We start from the raw sequence: 13,942 nt of genomic DNA, 5'->3' as shown, positions 1-13,942 counted from the left end.
GTGAGGGGATCCCTTTGGTAATGGATCCTATGGAGTTGGGGGGGGCTGAGCTTTGAGGGTCCCTAGCAATTAAGAGGGTGGGGGGTTTGTTAATGGGTCCCTTGGGAATATAGGGGGGTCTATGGGGGGGTTCTGTGGTAGTGAGGGGATCCCTTTGGTAATGGATCCTATAGAGATGGGGGGATCACTTGGCAGTGAAGGGGGTCCCTAAATAATAGGGTTCCTTGGGCAAAAGAGGGGTCCCTTGACAATGTTGGCAGGGGTTAGACAGCGATTCGGAACTCCCTTAGTTTAGATAAGGGTTGAGTAATAGGCAGTGGGTCCTTTTGCTATAGGGGGGGACCTTGGTCATTGAGCCCCCCCACCCCCCCCTTGGAAATAAGGGGGTTTCTAGGTAATGGGAGGGGGGCTTAGCTGTAGGGAGGACGCTTGGTTGTGCATCTCTTTGTAATGGGGAATCCTTTGGAAATGGATCTCTCGGCAACAGAAGGGAGTCCTGGGAAATAGGAGTGCTATTGGCAATGGGTCCCATGGCTGTAAGAGGGTCCCTTGGTAAGGGAATGTTGCTTAGCAGTAGTGGAACCCTTGATGATGGATCTTTTGGCAATGAGAGGAGGCTCTTGACAAGGAAGGGGGGCCCTTAGTTGTAGGGGGCCCTTAGCAGTAGTGAGGTTGCTTAGGAATATATCCCTTGGCAACAGGAGAGCCTTCGGCAATGAGTCTCTTGGCCGTGGAGGGGGGTCCTTGGTCATGGACCCCTTGGTTGAGGGGGTGTCCTTGGCAATGGGTTCATTGACAGTGGGGTGGAGGGTTATTAATGAGGCCTTTAGCAATAGGGGTGTCCCCATCCTGCTTCATATCTCTCATGAGGCCTTTTGCAGTTCCCAGATTAAGCTGGTTCCCCAGCTCTGACATTCACCACAACCTCATGCTTAAGAGAATTGAGGTACTCCAACAATTGGAGCCGTTTAACATTTCCAATATCAAGTGAGAAAGGGGATATTGTTTTTAACACCCACCTCCTTTGCTCACAGCCTGCCTCGCTTTGCTATTTTCCTGCCTGCCTGCCCCAATGTGAGGAACAAGGAACTCCACAGACACTCCGAGTCCTGCCCCACAGAACTGACATGGATGAAAAAGAGGAAATGCTGCAAGCAAAATGAGCTGATCCCTGGATCCTGCAGCCTCTCACCCTCCTGGCTGCCACAGATATGCCAGAGAAGCATATGTTCTGCGGCACGGAGTAGTGATAAGATGCTCTTTTACTGGTAATTCTCATACCAGGAGGAAGCTTTGGTGTGTCCAACGTCAGTGCGAGTTACTTTCTTTATATGACTTCTGCTGCCTGCTCTGCTTGAAGAGGAGAAGCCTTCCTGCATATTTCCAGTAAGATGTTCTTAAAAAAGCACCCAGCTCTTTGGATGGTTGTGCTTGGCTTCCTACCTGTTCTTAGTCGCTGCTTTCTGCCTCAGTCATTTGCAGTGCTCAGGGTCCCTTGGCATTCTCCTAATGACGCTTTGCCTTTACACAGCTGCATGCATTTGATTCCTCAGCGTACACAAGATGTACATAGGTTCTAGTTTTACATTGCCCTGTTTTATCCTGAGTGTCAGACACCACAGGATGGTGACTTGGAGCAAGGTCACTGTTGCAGGGGCATCATCCAGATATTACATTGCATCAGGGCATTTTAGCACAGGGGATTGGACTGGGTGGGCTCCAAAGGTCCCTTCCAACCCCTGCAGTTCTATGATTCTAAGCTGTAAAAGCTCCTACTGGGAGCTATTTAGAGAAGCTCCAGACCAGAACACTGGGACTGCACTGTTCCACTTGTGAGAAGAAATTTCTGTGTCTGCATGTGCCAAATTACTGTTTACTAAGTTCTTTTTTTTTTTTTTGCTTTATTTGTTTTTGCATTTTGGCAAAGCAGTGAAGCGATTTAAGAAAATGCACCTTACAGCTGATGACTGTGAAGCTCTCAGGAGGAGCACTGAAGGTTTATCCTCCCTGACACAACCATTGAAACAAAGGAGAAGCAGAGGAGATGTCAACAGGGGCCTCCAACCCACCCATAGAACAAGGAGGCAACCAAGAGGTACAATGTTTGCTTTGGAGCCTGAGGGATTTAAGGGAGAAAAACTGCAACAGAACAATATGGGTTTGGATCATCCATCCTTGAACTTGTGCTGTTGGAGGGGAATGAAATGTCAGGCAAAGTGAGCACAAATGGGACTCAGTAGGACTTAGATGGCTTTTTTTATTTCCCTTTTCTTAGTGCCTTGTGAATGAGACCTCTTTAAGTTTTACTTTCACAAACATCCAGGAATGAAATGTGTTAAAATCAGCTTGTGATTCATTTTCTTTTTGCTCCAAAATTTCCTCTTAGCTAAGCATCAGAATGTGTTGCAGACCAGGAGCAGGACAGAATGGTCCTAGTGCACTCTTGGTGCCGACAAGTTGAATCAAATGAGCTTTGTGGATCAGAAAAGGGAGAGGCTGGGAGCAGTCTTTACCAAGTTTCAGTTTTGTTTATGGTCTGACACTGCAACCAGGAAGTGCTTGTCAGGAAATGGCTGTTTATCCTCCTAAAAGAGTCCTTCTCATTTAGCCTGCAGTTGGGGCGACCTGATACAGGTTTGGTGCTGTGATCTTCTCATGGTGCAGCGCGGGAATCAAACCTTGAAGCTACTGCCAAACGCAACCTCGGGTCTCCTTGTTAGCTCAGACAGGAGCAATGTGCTTTCTGCTGTTTCTCTTGACTTCACTGATGCTTTTCCTCTTTCCTTAACCCAAGGGCAGCAGAAGAACATCACGGATTACTTTAAGATCTCTCAGACACAGCAGACAGTTGCTGGTAGAACATCTAAGAACATAAGCGTCAAGGAAGAGCTGCTGGATCCTTTCTTTGCTGAAGATGATGAAAGTAGCATCTCCAATGTGTTGGAGACAAGTGATGATTCCTCCTCATTTCTAGAGGATGAGTACATGGGAAACTCAAGAAAACGGCCCCTGTCCTCCACAGCTCCAGGCAGACTTCAGATAGAGAACGATCTGTGGGGTGAACCTGAAAAGAAGGCAGTTGTGGTTCATCCTGAGGACACTCAAATCAAGCAAGAGCTTGATGATGAAATAGAAATCGAGCCAGTCCCTGATGCACACTATGGGCTCCTGGGGACTCGGAACTGGGAAGTACCTCAGGGAAGCATTGAAGACTTGCCTGATGAAGTCCTGAGGATCATCTTTGCTTTCCTACCAGTGACTGATCTGTTTCAAAGCCTGAGCCTGGTGTGCCACCGCTGGAGGATTATTGTTGGTGACCCACGGGTAAGGACTGCTGTGATATCAATTTGAGCCTGGCCTTCTCTTACTCCTCTGCTCCTTCTCAGTCTTGTGGTTGCAGTAGGAGCATCTCTGTCTTTCTTTGTACCTTTAAATCCCTTGATTATTCCCTAGTGCCCGCATCCTTTCTTACTATATATTTTTGGCATTCATGACCATGGTGAATACCTCCTCAGATGACAACTTCAATACTAGGGTAACTTTATTTTATGCATTCTTCCCATACATGGAAAAAAACATCCTATAACACTCCACCAAATCTCCTTTCACTCCTTTCCTTGCACTTTTTTTTCCTCCTCAACTATGATCGTGCAGGAAACCCGGGCTACAGGACTGGGCCAAATCCTTTTATATCACTGTGTGCATGTCTGCCTGCATGTGTTGTCTGCTGTTGGTTAATTTTAAGAGAAGGACCTTTAATTCTGTTTATACAGAGCTTGGTTCACCTATGGTCAAGGCCCTCACAGTGCAAACAGTTGTAAACCCACTGTTGATCAACTTTTGATCAGTCTAAGCAGCAGGATATGGGAGGGCAGGGCTTCATAAGCACATGGATTTAAAGTGCTCAAACAACTCTCTGAGCAGATCTGTACAATAAAGCTGAAAACACACTCACTCCTTTAACACTTGGACATTTGAAGCCACACCAATGTCACCCTGTTCTCATCGCTCTAGAAAGAGCAGCCTTTTGTTGTCAGGCTATGAGGAACAAGTCCTTCTCTCTTTCCTCTTTTCTTCCCTGTCTCATGCTTGGTACCTGTTTCCATCAAGCTCCAGGGACTGTTTGAGCTCCTTGTCTTCTTTGCAAGTCATGATGATTAGCTCATTGCCGGTAGAAGTCTATTGTCCTGTACTCTGAGGTGAAAGATGATGGTGTATGTTTGACATTGCAGTTCATCCCTTGGAAGAAGCTGTACCATCAGTACCTGCTGAAGGAAGATATGGCTCTGCACAGGGTTGAACGGGTCTTGCAGGATTTTGCCATAACAGATCAAAGTAAAGAATGTATCTTGGGGCTCATCAGGTGAGTCTGTTTCAGCACTCTACCCATATATCTTAAACCTCCATTGCTTCGGGTCTTCCCCCATTTCATCCCAATGAACTGCTAGATAAATGGTGCTGCTTCCTGCAGGGTGACCATACTGGAGTGAGTGAGACTCCACTTAATCATCTCTTTCAGTGTCCCTTCCACTTATATTTTGCAGTCTGTCATTTCACTATTGCTTTTCCATCTCCTGGATCATCCAAGGTCTTAAAGAGGCTCAGCGTATCCTTGTTTTAGCTAAAATTCAAGTATTTGTGCTCCTCTTCTTGGCCCCTCCCATCTCCTGAGAGACTTGTTTTTTTCTTGGAGTGCTACTGGCTATCTGCCAGAGCTCAGCAGTGAGCCCAAGTTTGCATCCTTGATACAAACAAGTGTTGTGTTCAGATATCTGTAGTCTAGAGACCAATTTTGAAAGGCAGTTAAATAGTACAAGAAGAGTCAAATTGGATTAAAAGCAACATGGATCTATCTTCTGGAAGGAGGGTTTGAGACAGTGAGAAGGAACTTGCAGACTAACAGCTTGCTGCAGTGAAGTATTTACATACATATCCATGCAACAGAACTGGCAAGTGCTTGGCTACGTGGCTTTAGGCACAAAAACGGGTTGGAAATCCGAGTTTCTTAGTTCTAGGTGTCTCTGTTCATTGCAGGGGAGTTGGACTAGGTGACCTTTAAGGACTCCTTCCAACTCAACCAATTCTGTGATTCTATGGTTCATTCAAATCCTGCATCACTTGATGCCCAGGGGTATCCAAAAGGATAGCAGGTGTTCCTCAGCATATCATCTTGGTTTGTGAGACAGCACGAGATGCTAAAAAAGATGCTGTGTTTAGGGAGGTGGGCTTAGCCCTGGCATTGAAGGAAAGTGACGATGAAACTCTTGGACTTCAGAAGAGCAGACTTTGGCCTCTTCAAAGATCTGCTTGGAAGAGCCCATGAGATAAGGCCCTAGAAGGAGGAAGGTCCCAGGAAAGCTGGTTAATACTCAAAGAGAACCTCCTCCAAGCTCAAGGCCCATTCCAATGGATAGGAAGATGTGCATGAATACCAGGAAGCATATATGGATGAACAAGTAACCACTGGCCACATGCAAATGTCAAAAAAGAAGTACGTAGAACATGGAAACAGGGCTGGGTAGCCTGAGGGCAAGAGGAAGACATTGTCCAAGCATGCAATAATGCAATTAGGAAAGCCAAAGCTCAATTGGGGGTAAATCTGGCCATTGATGTCAAAAGACAACAAGAAGAATTTCTGTGAGTACATTGGTGACAGAATAAAGAGTGGGGAAAACACAAGCTCACTGCTGGATGAGATGGGGAAGCTGGTGGTGGGGAGCTTGATGATCCTTGAGGTCCCTTCCAACCCAAGCCATTCTGTGATTCTATGATTTCCAGACATGGCCAAGAAGGTCATCAGGAATAGCCTGCATAGATTCACCAAGGGATGTGGGTGCTTTTTGACGTGCTTACTTGATAAGGCTTACTTATAAATGCTTCTGTTCCCTTTCCATGCAGGTGTGTCTCTGCCATTTCCACCAGCAGGCACGTAGATCCCAGTGCAGTCCTCCAGTGTTTGAAGTGTCACCACCTCTTCTCAAGGGCTGAAGTCTGCATCGCAAACAAACTGCCACACTTACAGAGCAAGACAGGGGTAGGTTGAATGGTCATTCTTCTCCTTCACCCCACAGTTGTTGGTGCTTTAAGGTTAGATGCGCCCTCCCACCTCTAGAAGTTCTCCGTTTGAAGCTTTACTCTGTAATGTTCAGGGGGATGGAATAGAATTTAACTGTTCATTGTGATATTGGGATTGTTCCACTTTGATTAAAGACTCAAAGCTTTTTGTTCAGCCTTTTTTCTTGTTCCCAGCCTGAGAACATGTGGGCCATCATCACAGCTATGGTGCTTTTCTCTGATGGTGTCCGTGACATCCAAAGGCTGATGGCATGTCTGCAGAGACCCTGCTCTTCCCTCTCCATTGTGGATGTGACTGAGACACTATACTGCATTGCCACACTGCTGTATGCCATGAGGGAGAAGAACATCGCCATCACTAACAGGTAAGGAATGGAGAAATTGCCCATTCAAGACGTGGCAATGTGTAATATACAAACCAGTGTTCATGGGCAGTTCTGTTCCTGTTGGCTGGGGCTCTGTAGATCCTTGGTGCATGTAGTTTCTCAGGAGCACTGAGGATGAAGTAAGGATTGAGAGGCCACATTCATATAGGAAGACGAAAGGAGCTGCACTGGAAAACAACCCAGTAACCAGAAAGAAGGCAGTTTTGTAAACTGCTATCTTCAAGGCTGAACACAAAAGAGGAATTCATCCTTTGTTAACCCATGGGCCATCTGCTCATGCTACCAATCAGGGAGGTCAAGGTGCTTGTTTGGCCTGTCAGTGACAGCTAATTGCTGGCTAAGATAATTAACTTGAGTTCAAGTCTGCTGAAGATGTGGCAGACAGAGGGTGTCATTCACATGCGGTCACAGTCACCCTTGTCCTATCTCCTTAGAACAGGTGAGCAGAAATATCAATGACCACCTTTCTTCTGCCACTGTCTCTTCAAACCACATGAGATTAATGGTTTAGCCCATAGGTGTTTAAAGAGCCCCCTAGGAACTGTCTTGTGCCTATTTACGGTTCTTAGAGCAGCCATTGAGTCTGAACATGCAGTTAATTTATAGCCATGGAGTTGCTTTGCTCCTCTCTTTGCACCAACAAAGCACTGTGAAGCACTGTCAGGGCTAACACACTTCTGTGATATCACTTTAAGGCAGTTACTGGAACTAATTCACTTTAGAGGGCCAAACTAACCCCAGATTCTGTCTCTGTCTGCCCCCAAGGGACCTTTGGACTCTGATCCCAGATCATGTTTGCATGGCAGACACAAAATTTGCAAACCCACAGCAGAAATAAAGCTGAGGCCACAGACAGAGCTGCCCCCGTGGTGCTTTTATGGTCACTTTCATGGTATAACTCCTTACAACTCACAAAGCATTCAAGATGTTGCTGTCTTTCAGGTGGCTGCAGAAGTTTAATCTGTTATTGATGATTCCTTAATGATAGATTCCCTCTTTTCCTTCCTTCCAGGATCCATTACAATATTTTCTATTGCTTGTATCTGATGGAAAATGCTTCTGTGACTGCACCACAGGTGGTAGAAGAGGGAACGCCATCTTCACGCTGCAGGCAGGATTTCTGGTCCAGGTAATGGCACTAGAGGTGATCCAGGCAGTGTGCAGTGAGCCCTGGATGCAGAACAAACATCTCATAGCAAAGCCTGGTTGACAAGACTCCAAGATTCATAAGGATTACCACGAAACCTTATTCTGCTCCTTGCCACCTTCTGCCTGAATTCTCAGGGGAAAAGCTTAAATATGTAAAAACAAGGTTAACTGAATTCAGAAGTCTTTGCTCTGTGTGTTGGCAGAACACAGTGATGGCTGCTGAAATATTGCAGGGCCTAAATCACTCCTAAATATACTGGTTTATGCTGGTTTAATTTTAACAGTAATGTCCCATTAGAAGTGCAGGTTGCAGCCATCCAAAATGAGGGCTGGCATGGTAATTATATGGTAATTAATGGTAATTATACTGTAGTGCAAGTGATGTAGAGGTTCATCTATGAATACAGGACGTTAATTCAGCTCCTTCTTCCTGAATCCTGTTTGGTAACTGTTATTTATTAACTGTTATACATACAGTTACTGTGAATTGTCACTAGAAGGTAGCTCCCTTCCTAGAAAGGAAGAGCAGTTAAGGGTAAAATACTTTTGTGGCCTTTAGAGAGCTAGGCTTGATTCCCCTTCTGTTGGGCTGAGTCACTTGGCCTCCTTGTCCTCATCCACAGTAATGCTTTCATCCTTTACAGAGGTCTAGAAAAGGTAAATGCAATAAAATCACTTGTGGTCTGTTGCACGACGCTGATAGAGACCATAATGGGAACAGAATTGAAAGCAAGCAAGTGATGGGTTTAATTGCTTCTTGGTTTCCCAGACCTTTTGTTCTGTGCCTTCCTTTTTAAGCATATTTTTTTCTAAGCTGAAATTTACTTCTTTAATAGAAAATGAATCTTGAAAGCAGCCAGGTGCTGAAATGTCAAGGATATCTGGAGAAGCCTTTATACCTTTCCACATCCTGTGGGGGAGCAGAGCTGGTTCACGCTGTGGGCTGATGACAAATTTCAGACCTTTATGAATAAAACAACTGCACTCCAGCAGGAAGGGCTGAACGTTAATCACAGCTCTCAGCTCCCGTGTGAGGCGGAGGTAATTGATGTCCTGCACTGAGGAATCTGAGAGCAATTTAAGATACGTGCTCTCAGAAGCAAGGAGGCACTTCCAACTCTAAGATGCTGTTTGCTTTCAAAGAGCCTAAGCCAAGGAAGCATGGCTGAGTGAAGATGTTTCCCCATATAACCTTTTGCAAGGTATATTATTTGTTTTTTCTCTCTCCAGTCTTATTCTGTGGAAGGTGCTGCCTTTTTGTGCAATGACCAGCTTGCTCCAGTGTCAACCTGCTGCTTATAGGATGGGATAAATCATTTGTGGGTTTCCTTCTGCTATGAGATTTGTTTATGTGGGAGAATGTTTTTTCCTAGTTCCATTTAATTATTTAGGGTTTTTTTTTTTTTTTCTTCTTTTTCTTAGTAGTTTGTCTGAAGTGAAACTGACCCATGAACAGCAAAGGATTTTGAATCACAAAATCGAGCGTGGTCAAATAGTGAAAATTATGGCATTTGCAGGTAAGAGCAGCAACGCAAACCAAGAGATCTTCTGCTTTCACTCTCTGTTCTGGAAAGGGACATTGTATAAAACCAAGGAAGCCTATTTAAAAGGTGAGGGGGAAAAATAAATCATCTCCTTTCACTTGCGGAGGGTTTTCCTTTATGGAGGCTCAGAGCTGGTGGATGTTGTCTGCCAAGGAACACGCTGTGCCAGTCTGTGTGTCTGTATAACATCTCTGTGTCTGAATTTCAAAAATGGGGTTGTTCACCAGCTCTTGACAGGTTACACATAACCACAACCAGAGGGAATGGAAAAGGAGCCTGACAAACCTTGTTACCCTTCTCCAAATGTGTGGATGAGGATCGTTGCCAGAACATCTGTTAGGTTAATGTAATGATGCTGCAGCAGAAAAGCTTTATCGTTCTGCATCTGTGTTGCATGTAGAAGGTCTCGGAAGCCTCAGACTTTACTCTAGGGGGTTCAGCGGAATATCAGTGTCACATTCATGTGCAAAACATGGATGAAATACGCTTTGGTACCATTCCTTTCATGATCTGGGCAGCATCATTCATAGGAACTCATGAATCATTCAAAAGAGCAGTTTTTACGTTTCATTTGCCAAGCTGCCTCTCAGGGGAACCAGTATCTCTGTGTGTGCTCAGGCTTCTAGAATACTGGAAGGCAAAAATGATTATTTTTCAGAGCTTTAGGGCTGCAGAGTGTAATTTTTTAACACTAACCTGCTCTGTGGCTTCTGATTTCATTTGAGTCAGTGTATAAATCCCCATTAGCTGCAAATGGCCCTGCTGTGTGGTTAGTACAGGAAGGTAATCATAAAACTGTAGAATGGTCTGGGTTGGAAGGGACCTCAAAATCACAAAGCTCCAGCCCCCCCACCACAGGCAGGGCCACCAACCTCCACATTTAATACCAGCCCAGGCTGCCCAGGGCCCCATCCAACCTGGCCTTGAACACCTTCAGAGATGGATGGGGCATCCACAGCCTCTCTGGGCAGCTCTTCCAGCACCTCAACACTCTCTCTGTCAACAACATCCCCCTCACATCCAATCTAAATCTTCCTTCCTTCAACTCTAAAACCATTTCCCCTTGTCTTGCTATTATCTACCCTGTACTGTCTATTCTGTAATGCTAACAGAAGGCGTTCAGGTTCATTCATTCTTGACAGTAGATAACTTCTGGGTAACTATTCTTCAGGTACAGGAAAGACCTCAACGCTGGTGAAGTATGCAGAGAAGTTTGCTGACCTCAGTTTCCTCTATGTGACGTTTAATAAAGCTGTTGCAGAGAGGGGCAGGCTCGTCTTCCCCAGGAATGTTACATGCAAGACTTTTCATTCCTTAGCGTTTGGAAGCATCGGCAAACAGTGAGTGGGAATTTTTGATTCACTATGGGAAAAGGGAAGAGGTGGCAGGAAAGGAAGATCTGAACTCAAGAAGGCCCAAAGTAGTTGGGAAGACAGTTGATTTCTTTCACCCGCTTCAAGTCAGACTGATTCATAGAGTCATAGAATGGCCTGGGTTGAAAAGGACCACAGTGATCATCCAGTTCCAATCCCCTGCTATGTGCAGGGTCACCAACCACCAAACCAGGCTGCCCAGAGCCACATCCAGCCTGGCCTTTAATGCCTGCAGGGATGGGGCATCTACAACCTCCTTGGGCAACATCTATCAGTGTATCACACCCTCTGTATAAAAATTTACTGTGATTTACTGTTTCCAAAGTCTTTCAGGTTGGATATGTTAGCACCCATATGAGCCTGAGGAAACAGATTTCCCTGTCAGTCCCATAGCTGTTTCGAGGCTGTTCATCCTGATTATGTTTGTAGCCAAAGAGCACTTCACAGGGAGATAGAAAGCCACTGAGAATGGATTTTCCCACTTTCTGGCTTAATTTGCTCACCTCATACTCTTAATTTTTGTGGCACAGATATAAAGAGAAAGGCAAACTGAACTTCTCGAAGCTCTCGGCATACTCTGTGAGTTTTCTTATCCAGAACCGTGAGGGACAATCTATCTTCATCAGAGGGAAAACGGTCTCACAGACCCTTGAAAACTTTTTTGCCTCTTCAGATGAAGAGATCTGTGAAGAGCACTCACCTGTTTGGTTCAAAAACACCCATGGAGAGAGAAAACTTGTCAGCCCAAAAGAAAAGAGAGTGAGTAGCTGTGTTGAAAGAAGAGTTGGGCTACTGGGAATACTTCTACACTGGCTGTAGTCATCCCATATCTCTTTGTGTTCACAAGCTTCCACGCTTCAGAACTGACTGTCAAAAAGTGTTTTTCCTCTAATGCCAAATCCAAAGGAAATGGAGTCTGATTGCTTGTACAGCTCACCTCTAGAGAGTAGATTGACATCTCTTGCTGCTCATTGCAAATGTTTCTTCCCTACAAGGGAAAAAGAGACTGGCATGCATTTGTATTCATGATATTCCATGTGAACACAAGAAACGTTTCATTTCTCGTTTTGATAGGCAAAGCCAAACCCAAACATTCTAATCTGGACTACAAACATCTATCAGCAACCCTTAAAGGTCTGACGTTGCAGACAATGGGCTGGAGTTGTGAAGAGAAACCTTTCTGCTCTGAACTGATCATTTGTGATCAGATCCATCCCAGATGGCAGAACTCCAATCTGCAGTTCAATTCAGAAATCCTCTGGAAAGAGGAAAGGAAATTAGAAGGAATATTGCATTTAAATACTGCAAGCACATGATGGGCTTTTACCAGCCACTCTACCATTTTGAGTTCTACTGTGCCTCAACTCTTTCTCTGCTCAAAACAGTCTCTCCAGACCCTTCTGTTTTCTTTTTCTAGATCAATGTGGAAGAGGCAAAAGAGATTTGGCGCAACATGAAGAATCTGGATGGAGATGTAGAGAGGAAATACAAGATCACCTGTGATGGTAAGAGAATATAGATGTCAAATAGCCTTCAGGCAGTTAGCAGTCATGCAACTTCCAAGCAAATGGTAGGGCTAGAAGCTGCTGTTCTTAATAGATCAAGACAAGCAAATGACCCTTTCTCTTTTTCTCAGGGTATTTGAAACTCTGGCAGCTCAGTAAGCCTCAGCTTTCAGGATACGATGCCATTTTTGTTGATGAAGCACAGGACTGCACGCCAGGTGAGTGGGAAAATATCTGCAGCCTTCCCAGGTCAACCTTCCTGTTGGCTTTCTTTGCCAGGGGTGTGTGAGGAATAGCTCTCTGTTGCAAAGCGTGTTGAGTAGGTTCTGTAAGGAGATCAAAGTGGACTGAATTGTGTGCTGAAGAACACAGGAAGAGGGGCAGAAGATGGCTAGGTCTTTTCAGCAGCTGTTAAATCAGCTCAAAGTCTTCATCAGACATCTCCCACTTGCATTCTTTGGAGACCTGAACCTGGAGGATTTAGCTTTGTCTAGGGGTGAATGATGAATGAGTGGAGAGCTTAAGGATGAGAATTAAGCAATATGGGTGCTCCTGTTGTGGGTGCATACTACAGGCTACCTGATGAGGAGGGAGGAGGAGGTTGGTCAGGCCTTCTACAGACAGCTGGAAGTAGGCTCACAATCCCAGGCACTGGTTCTTATGGGGGACTTCAATCATCCTGATATTTGTTAGATAAACAGTGTAGGTGGTGGAGGAGCCAAAGAGAAGCGTGCTACTGGACCTTGTTCTTACTAATTGGGAAGGGCTGATTGGGGATGTGAAGGTTGGGGGCAGCCTTAAATGCAGCAACTGTGAGATAGCTAAGTTCAGGTTCTTAGATGGAAGAAATAAGGCAGTATGTAGGAATACAACCCTTGACTTCAGAGGAGCCAACTTTGACCTCTTTAAGGATCTACTTGGAGTTATCCCATGGGCTAGAGAACTGGAAGTTAAGAGGACACAAGATAATCCAGATCAGTGGGGATGTGTGGTGAATTTATGCTGGACTCACACTTGTGGGATTCATATGCTGTGCAGTTCCAGCCCAGGAAAAAACTCTCAGACTAAAATAGAGGGAGGATGCTTATAGAGTTCTCTCCTCATTGCTCTTGCACAACTAGCTTTCTCCTTCAGCTGTGTTAACCTCTTCTTAAGTACCATAAGTTGTCTGGAAAGAGGTCTTTCTACAGACACAAGATAAGACACAGTTCACTTTGGCTTTATGAGCAGGTCCTCTTTTAATGCTCTGTTGTTTTCCTGCAGCCATTGTGGATATTGTGCTGTCACAGACATGTGGTGTCATCCTTGTAGGGGACCCTCATCAGCAGATCTATTCCTTCCGAGGTGCTGTCAATAGCCTCTATGCAGTGCCTCATACCCATATCTACTACCTGACCCAGGTAAGAGCCTGTGTTCATAGAATCACTAACAACCCATCACTGCCATGCTCACTAAACCATGATGAGGGTCTGCGTTGGGTAGATCACAAATAGAGTAGAATACGTCCTTCAGAAGGAAGAAACCAGGCAGTAAGTAGGAATACAACCCTTGACTTCAGAGGAGCCAACTTTGACCTCTTTAAGGACCTACTTGGAGGTATCCCATGGGCTAGAGAACTGGAAGTTAAGAGGACACAAGATAATCCAGGTCAGTGGGGATGTGTGGTGAATTTATGCAGGCCTCTCAAGTTCATGGCCGTGGAGTATTTGCCTTGCATGGATTAAACTTCAAACTCCACATCTATCATGCCTCTTACTGAAGTGATCTTGTGGCTTGAAAAATGGGTAGTGGGATATAAGACCTTAGTGAATGGCCCATTTTGAGGATGTCTTTTCTTTCTGTGTGAGTTCTCAGCTTCTGTTCCTTTCCAAGGGGCAGCACACAGGCACAGGAGCAGAGACTTCAGTCCT

At 45.1% G+C, this 13,942-nt stretch overlaps 1 protein-coding gene across 7 annotated transcripts in view; it reads left to right on the top strand.

Moving 5' to 3' along the window:
• The window catches only part of FBH1 (F-box DNA helicase 1), a 22,005-nt gene that overhangs the window by 727 nt on the left and 7,336 nt on the right, over positions 1-13,942 (top strand). For 3 of the 7 annotated variants that reach the window (XR_001553976.2, XM_032448231.1, XM_015857607.2), the window contains exons 2-14: positions 1,035-1,386; positions 1,931-2,095; positions 2,789-3,324; positions 4,233-4,363; positions 5,899-6,034; positions 6,250-6,440; positions 7,474-7,590; positions 9,033-9,127; positions 10,326-10,494; positions 11,058-11,286; positions 11,945-12,032; positions 12,164-12,250; positions 13,296-13,432. Coding sequence is in view for 6 of the 7 variants with exons in the window: in XM_032448231.1 (XP_032304122.1) it covers position 1,386; positions 1,931-2,095; positions 2,789-3,324; positions 4,233-4,363; positions 5,899-6,034; positions 6,250-6,440; positions 7,474-7,590; positions 9,033-9,127; positions 10,326-10,494; positions 11,058-11,286; positions 11,945-12,032; positions 12,164-12,250; positions 13,296-13,432 (2,082 nt within the window). In the remaining variant the exon portion in view is untranslated. Of the gene's footprint in view, positions 1-830; positions 947-1,034; positions 1,387-1,930; positions 2,096-2,788; positions 3,325-4,232; positions 4,364-5,898; positions 6,035-6,249; positions 6,441-7,473; positions 7,591-9,032; positions 9,128-10,325; positions 10,495-11,057; positions 11,287-11,944; positions 12,033-12,163; positions 12,251-13,295; positions 13,433-13,942 lie in introns of those variants that run through there. The other 4 variants (XM_032448155.1, XM_015857814.2, XM_015857730.2 and 1 more) reach the window with 4 other exon arrangements.

Source organism: Coturnix japonica, chromosome 1 (assembly GCF_001577835.2).
Source record: "Coturnix japonica isolate 7356 chromosome 1, Coturnix japonica 2.1, whole genome shotgun sequence".
Lineage (NCBI taxonomy): Eukaryota > Metazoa > Chordata > Aves > Galliformes > Phasianidae > Coturnix > Coturnix japonica.
This window is presented reverse-complemented; position numbering and strand designations above follow the sequence as displayed.